This window comes from Gopherus flavomarginatus, unplaced genomic scaffold (genome assembly GCF_025201925.1).
Source record: "Gopherus flavomarginatus isolate rGopFla2 unplaced genomic scaffold, rGopFla2.mat.asm mat_scaffold_37_arrow_ctg1, whole genome shotgun sequence".
Classification (NCBI taxonomy): Eukaryota; Metazoa; Chordata; order Testudines; family Testudinidae; genus Gopherus; species Gopherus flavomarginatus.
This window is the reverse complement of record NW_026115070.1, coordinates 2595413-2603850: the sequence shown is the minus strand read 5'-3', so window position 1 is coordinate 2603850 and position 8438 is coordinate 2595413. Positions and strand designations below refer to the sequence as shown.

General features: G+C 47.5%; 1 protein-coding gene across 1 annotated transcript; it reads right to left on the bottom strand.

The window, feature by feature from the left end:
• Positions 1-3735: 3735 nt before the first annotated feature.
• Positions 3736-8194, bottom strand: LOC127042370 (zinc finger protein 707-like). The gene is made up of 3 exons (XM_050935860.1): positions 8131-8194; positions 6227-6309; positions 3736-3952 (listed from the first exon to the last, which is right to left on the bottom strand). Exons 1-3 carry the CDS (start codon positions 8162-8164, stop codon positions 3785-3787), a joined length of 285 nt encoding a protein of 94 aa, XP_050791817.1. The 5' UTR covers positions 8165-8194; the 3' UTR covers positions 3736-3784.
• Between the last annotated feature and the right edge of the window lie 244 nt (positions 8195-8438).

Sequence of the window (8438 nt, the reverse complement as noted above, 5' to 3'; positions counted from 1 at the left end):
CGGTGGTAGAACTTTTGCCACCAGGGTCTAGCTGTCTAACTTCCTCTTCGTACTGCTGGGCCCCCGTTGCCTTCAGGTAACACAGGAACTAAGGCAGGAATAGGGTGAGGAAGCAAGTAAAGCCGAGCAAGGAAGGCAAAAGTTAATCTTATCTTCATGGGCAGCTCAAAATGACGTCCTTTTTCTGTGCCACAGCTGACAACAACATCCCAGACAGAAAAGTAACAGGCCAAAAAGAAACCTAGCAGCTGCTGAAACAGTTCAGCTGGGAGCGTGCTAGACTAACAGGCTCTTCTATCCTCCTTTATGCACGGGCGGGATGTTTTCTGAGAGTGCAGCAGTTCCTTTAACTGCCACGAGTCCCTCATTTCAGGCTATGCAGCAGGAAAAGACAGCATGGGCTTCTGCACCGAGTTGGCCCACCTGACCTTTCATTCTTCTCTTGCTCTTTGTCAGCAAGGAGAAGAAAAAGAAGCTCTCCCTCAAGCTGGAGTCACACGGGCGAAGTAAGGACGACTTCCTGAGTGCTGGCTCCAGTCCTCTGCCTTGCCAGCTGACCTATCGAGGGGCTACCACCACATTCTCTAGATTTGTCCATCAGTCTGTGCCAGAGTGAGCAACAACTCAGTAGGTGGAGTTTCTGTAGTGTAGTGGTTATCACATTTGCCTAACACGCAAAAGGTCCTTGGTTCAAAACCAGGCAAAAACACGCTGGCTTCCTTTTCCCAGATCCCCTTGTTATTCAGAAAGGGCACTCCTCCTATTGGCCTGTCCCTGGGATAACTCCAACCCCTGCATGACAGAGGATGCTGACAGCAGTGGAGAAAGCACCTTGGTGTCAGGCTGGAGAACCTAGAGTAGTTAGGCCAGTCACCATTTGGAGGCTTGTGGCTTGGCCACCTCTGCTGTTGGAGGTTGGCCTATAGAGGCTCTCACTTCCTGCTGGGCTCCTTTGCGTGACTGGCCAAAGGAGGGAGTGAGGCAGGAATGGGGCAATAGAGGAAAGTTGAGCTGAGGAAGGCAGGGAAGAAGCTGTGCGGCTAAGTGGGGTTAGTAGAGCACCACCCTTCATTCTGCAAAGCCTGGGGAGGTGTGGTTGGCTGCTGGGAGGTAGAATCCTGTGCCTGCCTCTTGGCTTCCCAGGAGTGGCTACTTGCAGCCCAGGAGAAGAAGGGAGGTTCTGGGTGAAAGGAAAACAAGCAAAGCTGAGTCCAAGTGGAGAATGGCGGCTCCTTTATGGCCAACCTGGGGGCATGACTGATGGTTTTAGAGGTGGAGGCTGGGCTGGCTGTGAACAACTGGAATCCAGGAAACCCCCACCTGCCCTTCTGAGGGCTGAACCCATGGAGGTGCGGTTGGCTGCTGAGAGACAGACCCCTGTGGCTGCCTGTTGGCATCCCAGGGATGGCTACTTGCAGCCCAGGAGAAGCGGGGTTCTGGGGGGAAGGAAAAGCAGCAATGGTGAGGCTGAGTGGGCTCCTTTCTGGCCGAGATGGTGGACTGTGGAGAGTCTGGGAGTTGCCTGTAAGCCATAAGTGGACGTAGTGCAGTGAAAACTGCTGCTCCATTCTGGCCGACCTGGGGGCGCCATGGATGACTTGGGAGTGGGGGCAGGGCGCTGGCTGTGAGCAAATGGGATCCAGGAAGCCCCAGCCTGCCCCTCCAGGGGCCGAGTCTTCTTCTCTCCTGCCATGGGGAGCCCGACCTTAAGCCTGCCCAGCATGTGCAGCAGCTCGAGCATTAAGCCTTCCTGTGTGCATAACTGAACTATGCCCTAGTGTAATAAAGTGTAAAGTTTAGATTGTGAGTTTATCTTTAATTTCCATGGTAATTTACTTTGATCTTTTATTCCTACCACTTATAATCCTTAAAACTCCATCTTTCTGTAGTTAATAAATCTGTTTTATGCTCTACTTAAACTGGTATATTTTGCTTGAAATTCTTGGGAAATCTCAGCTCCATTACAAGGCTGGTTCATGTACTATTCACAGTGAGGGAGGGGTGGACCCTGTGTAATAAACTCACACTGATCAGGCTTCTGATTAAGGCAAGATGGTATGATCCAGGGGTGCAAGGCTGCAGAGCTGTAGGGGGGGCGACTTTCTATCATTAGTGTTATGAGTGGCTGCAGAAGCATTCATGTAATTCAGTTGGCTGTGTCCCTACCTACGGATGTCTGTGTAAGTGCAATATCTGCCAGAGATTCACAGCTTGTCTCAGCATCACATGTGTGAGAGGGAGCCCAGGTGGTGGGACAAAGGGCTCAGGGGTCCCACTGTTCAGTTGCATCCCATAGATTCCATCACAGACTTTCAACAACCACAGCGGGTGCTCACTGAGACAGAGAGAGAGATGCCAAAATAGTGATATCCAGTGCCAGCAGACATCAAACTATCAGAAATTCTGTGAACAGAGAAGACCCCGCTAGTGGAAAATGGCTTGTGAGGTATCATTAGAAAACGCATAACCTACTGAATATTATCCTCCTGTTAAAATGTGTAGTAACACTGTATGTAAAATTGTGAGATTTTACAGTATGATATTACTGAAAAAGTTACAGTTCTGGGGAACACCCACAGACCAGTTCCTCAGAGACAGCAAGGCAAACAGCTGGTCAAACAGCCATTCTCCTGCAGGGGGAAGGTGTGAAGACATTAAGGGCTGGTCTACACTACGGGGGGAAATCGATCTTAGATACGCAAATTCAGCTACGTGAATAACGTAACTGAAGTCGAATATCTAAGATCGGATTACTCACCCATCCTCACCGCGCGGGATCGATGTCCGCGGCTCCCCCTGTCAAATCAGCAACTCCGTTGGGGTTGGTGTTGTTCCGGAATTGATATAAGCGCGCTCGGGGATCGATATATGGTGTCTAGATGAGACGCCATATATCGATCCCCGAGCAATCGATTTTAACCCGCCGATACGGTGGGTAGTCTAGATGTAGCCTTACATGCCATCACAGGGACCTATTGAGGCTGTTGTGGAAAACGACCACAGGATTAATATTTGAATCAGCTCAGCCTGAGGCTCTTTTCTTGGTTACAAGCACGCAGGGGGCGACAGCTATTGGAATACTGTTCCTGAGCTAAAAATCACACAAGCCTTTTACAGCTTAAAACCACAAACAATGACACATACGTTGCACGTTAATTTCCTTATTTGGAATATACTGCAAAATATGATGCAGGTCAAAAGCAAGCTGAACAATCAGTTTTCCGTATTTGGCCTTTCCTGTTATTTTTATTACACCTGGTGATATGGGAGCAAGACTCTCCATGTCTCAAGAAATGTCACTACCAACCTAGGCCATTTTCACATGCTGGGGTGTAATCCAGATCGGCGAGGAGTTGTGTCATCTGTAATCCTGGGTGAGATTCAGTGTTCTGCTGCTGGAGCTCCCCTGTCTGGATACTCCCAGCCAGCGTTCAAGGACGCACTGAGTGTCTGTATGATAAGTAACCCTGGACTGGCAGCTCTGACTCCAGCCGCCTGCTTGTTACACCCCAAGCACATTCTGGTTTGGGTAGAGAAGGCTCAGGGTTTGAGAGAAGGCTGGGGGTAGGAAGCTTCTGTTCATTATGCTGGACCTAACCCCCGTTTTACTTGAGTAAAGAGGAGATATTTGACATTGTGTGATGCTGCTCCTGTGCTCTGTTCCCAAAGTGTTCTGCACCAGAGGAGGGTCTCTAGTAGTATGTATGTTACTGGCCTATTGGGGTGAAGCTGAAACAGGACAGGGTACAGATGGCATTGTGGGGGTGGCATGAACCTTCACTCTTCATTTCCCCTTCCAAGAACAGAAGGGACAGGAATCCTTACCCAGCAAGACCATCGTCTCATAGTTCCCCTGCATGACATCTCTGTAGAGGGCTCTCTGAGTGGGGTCCAGCAGAGTCCCCTCTTCCCTGGAGAAATACACAGCCACCTCCTCGAAGGTCACCGGCCCCTGAAAGAGCAGGAGTCCAATACTCAGTACCTGCTGACCCACTCACAACCCCACTATTCACGGAACAGCAGCACCAGGGAAATGGAAGCTCCGGGAGGCACATGTTAACAGAGTCCCACCTCACCTTGCTTACAGCAGCCAGGAGGCATCAGAGGGTAGAAAGAGAGAACCTTTGTGTCTCCCATCTGACAGACAGAAGCAGGGTCTTCACATTTATCACATAGCTACTAGCCAGAGCTTAATATAGGAGATGGGGCTGTCTCTGGACCCTGATAGTGGCTCCCTGGTAGGAATCCAAGCACTCTCCAAATAAAATATATGGAAGAAAGGGGAAGTCAATCATAAAGAATAGAAGTTAGAAGGTCAGAATTGTAGTGCCCATTAACAAAGGTTTAGAGAAAATAGAGCCTATCAAACTAACGGGATATCCTTATTGGATGAGATCAAAAGTTTGGTTGCAGCTAATAGTATTGATGTAATATACCTAAACTTCCGTAAGGGACATGACTTGATTAGCACAATATTTTTACTAAAAAAAACTAGAATGATACAAAATAAACACGGCATACATTAAATAGATTAAAAACTCTGATAGTAAATGGGGAACCATGATCGAGTGGATTTCTTTCTAGCAGGTTCCTGCAGGGATTGGTTCTTGGCCCTGTGCTATTTTACATTCTTATCCATGACTTAGAAGAGAGTACAAAATCATCACTGATAAAGTTTACAGTTGCCACAAAGATTGGGGTTGGTGGTAATTAATGAAATGTCAGTAGATTCAGGCTCCATCGCTGAGAGTCTGGGAAGTTGTCCCAGCCCTGGCTGGAGGGTTATTTCCTGTTCCACAAAGAGGGGAAGTTCCATTCCCAACTCCTGTGCCTTGAAATTAGGACCTATCTGACACTACACCCCCATATTCATCATAGTGGTATGATTATAATATGATTAGGACATAATTATGATCTATTTTGTAGAAGATGCATCATGTGTGGTGTCACTGGAAAAGTTCTGATTTGCTGAATATGATTATCCTATTTGTGTGCACATATCATGTTCGTATCTGAAGTTATGGATATTGACTCTGTATCTGTATTTCAAATGTGCTTACTCTGGGTAACACCCACAATGAGCCTTTCAGGTACAACAATGAAGAAGCCAGACAGTGCTGATGGCTCAACAAAGACAATGGACTGTGGAAGAGCTTAGCCTTCCTGTGAATGTTTCAGCCAGCCTATGAGTCATGGCTACTATGACTCAGCAGGGCCTGTGACCAGACCACATGACACTAAACTCCATTTTAGTAGCTGTATTTTTCCACAAACTGGACTAGGAACTGAGTTTGGAACAAAAGGTTCCCACCATATGGAAAAGCTACATAAGGTGGGGTGTGACATCATCTCTTGGCCTCATTCTCCACACAAGAGAACTTCTGGAAACACCTGAGAAACAAAAACGGATGTGGGGGAAGTGCTGCTCCCAGGATCAAGAGATTTCTAGTTTGTGTATGGAAACTTGGGGGACTGCTTGTACCATCAGTCAGGGTGAGAAATTGCTAATTCAAATTCTATCCACCTAGTATGTTAGGCTTAGTCTGAGTTTTGGTTATTTGCTAAATAATCTGCTTTGATCTGTTTGTTATCACTTATAATCACTTAATCTATCTTTCTGCAGTTAATAAACTTGTTTGATGCTTTATCTTAACCAGCGTATTTTGAGTGAAGTGTCTGGGGAAAATCTCAGCTTGTTGTGCACATCTGTCCCATATCGAGGGGAAGGGGAACTACATTAATGAGCTTGTATTATAGAGATCCCTGTGCACTATAAGATGGTATCATTCTGGATTTATACTACAGCAAGTGTGCAAGGTTGGGGAGTGGGAAATTGGCTCTTGTCTTCTATCTGTCCTTGAGTGGCTTAGGTAACGCACTCAGGTAGCTTAGTTGGCTGCATGGCGCCACCTGCTGTTGTGTTGGGTGATAACAGGCCCTGGAGAGGCTGGCGAAATCTCCAGCAAAGCAGTGTGAGAAGGGCCAGCCCAGCGTGAGGGTTAGAGGACACAGCAGTTCCCAGAAGCTCCACAAACTGCCTCCTGGGGATGACAACCCATCACGCCCTACACTACACAAGTCTCAGCAGGTTTGTCACATGCTGTCCCCTCCCTTTCTCCACCCGAGATATTTCCTGCTTCCCACCACCTCTAGCAATTCCCACCCTCTTATGCATTTACTGCTCCTCAACCTCCAAGCAGAGCCCGCCACCCTGATAATCTCTTACCTGAGCCAGCTTCATTGCAGCCATTTCCTTGCCCCTGGGAGGACGAGATGATCTGCAGCGAAACATGGATGTTATTCTCTGGCCTGCCGAGGTGAAAAGGGCAAGGTGTGAGAATTCAGACTAGGCTTTTGTCCATTCCCCAAGCCGATTCCCCCCAGCTTTTCCCCTGCTAATGCACATTCTAGGTTCTAGCACACTGTGAAGCACAGAGTGACCTTATTCCAGTACAGGCCTAGCCCCCTCCCACCAGGGTGTAACCCTCTGACACATGGGGAAACCCTCCCAGTAACAGTCTCTCTCTTACACGTATCAAGTTTGCGGACAACACCAAGCTGGGAGGGGTTGTAAGTGCTTTGGAGGATTGGATTAAAATTCAAAATGATCTGGACAAACGGGAGAAATGATCTGAAGTAAATAGGATCAAATTCAGTAGAGACAAGTGCAAAGTACTCCACGTTGGAAGGAACAATCGGAGGCCAGAGAAGAGCAGAAACAAAGGAGTCACTTTGGGGGATTCTCCCTGTCAATGTCCCCAAGGCAGCTGTCTCAGGTTTACAAAGGTGTTTCATGTTCCAGCCTTTGTACAGTCTCTCCTGGGAGTGCCCCTTTCATGGACTGGGCCTAGTTTTAGTTTTTGGTAGTTAATAAGCTTGGTTTATTGTTCATCTAACCAGTATGTGTGGATTGAAGTGTGTTGGAAACTCTGTTTGGGATAACAAGCTGGTGCATGTCATTTTCCGCTGATGAAATGACAGACTTCATATGAGCTTGGGTCGTTCAGTAGCGTGCTGGACAGTGCAAGATGCACATTTCTGGGGGAAAGTTGGGCACTTGAGAATTTGCTGGTTTTCTCCTGAGGTGTAATTCATGAATGGCTGTCTAGCAGCACTCAATACTGTGTAGCTGGGAGTGAGTTACATGCTGGAGACTGTGTGTTAATTGGCCAAGAGGGGCTGTTCTCGCGGGAAAAAGGTGGAAAAGGCACCCCATGCTGGAGGACTGAGGTACAGCTATTTAACAGTCCAGATTGTACTCTGGGTAACATCACAGACACTCATTATGACAGAGCCTCTTACAACACAGAGAAAGTAAATCCATGTCCCAGAAATCAAAGACTCCAGACAGAGGGCAAGTGTCCCTGGCACTGCTTCTTGCTGACAGAGAGGTTCAGAGACAGTGCGAGAATCCTGGGGAAGCTGGGAACAGGAAGCATGGGCTGGCGGGGTTCAGTGGAGAAAGGGAACAGGAAGGGCAGGGATATTACTGAATCCAGGATCTTAGCAGTACTAGATGACAGGATAGCACATAGTGCAGCCCATTGGAAAACACAATCCCAACTATACATACAAAATGATGGGGTCTAAATTAGTTGTTTCCACTCAAGAGAGTGATCTTGGAGTCACTGTGGATAGTTCTCTGAAAACATCCACTCAATGTGCAGCAGCAGTGAAAAAAAGTGAACAATGTAGGAAATAATTAAGAAAGTGATAGATATGACAGAATATCTCATAGATCATATTTGTAAAAACAGCAAATAAATCCATGATACACCCACATCTTGAATACTGCATGCACATGTCACCCCATCTCAAAAATAGAAATATTGGAATTGGAAAAGGTTTAGAAAAGGGCAAGAAAAATGATTAGGGGTATGGGACAGTTATGCCAGACCTAACCCCCAGTTTCACTTGAGCAAACAGGAGATATTTGACACTGTGCAATACGGCTCCTGTGCTCTGTTCCCAAAGTGTTCTGCAGCAGAGGAGGGTCTCTGGCATTATGTGTGTCACTGGCCTATTGGGGTGATGCTGAAACAGGACAGGGTACAGATGGCATTGTGGAGGTGGCATGAACCTTCACTCTTCATTTCCCCTTCCAAGAACAGAAGGGACAGGAACCCTTACCCAGCGAGGTCACAGTCTCATAGTTCTCCTGCATGACATCCCAGTAGAGGGCTCTCTGAGTGGGGTCCAGCAGAGCCCACTCTTCCCTGGTGAAATACATAGCCATCTCCTTGAAGGTAACCAGCCCCTGAAAGAGTAAGATTCCAACACTAAGGACTTGCTGCCCCACTCACAGCCCCACTATTTGAGGCAGAGAAGAGTGAATCAAATGGAAGCTCTGGGTGGATCATAGTCAGGAGAGTCCCACCTCGACCTGGCTCAGAGTATCCAGCAAATGCCAGGGTGAGGGGATGAAGAGAGCCCCTTAT

Coding starts and splice junctions, on each gene's coding strand:
- LOC127042370 (XM_050935860.1), bottom strand. CDS start 8,164: ATGCAGGAGAACTATGAGACTGTGACCTCGCTGG. Junction 6,310..8,130: donor TGAGACTGTGACCTCGCTGG/GTAAGGGTTCCT, acceptor TCACCTCGGCAG/GCCAGAGAATAACATCCATG. Junction 3,953..6,226: donor CTGCAATGAAGCTGGCTCAG/GTAAGAGATTAT, acceptor CTGCTCTTTCAG/GGGCCGGTGACCTTCGAGGA.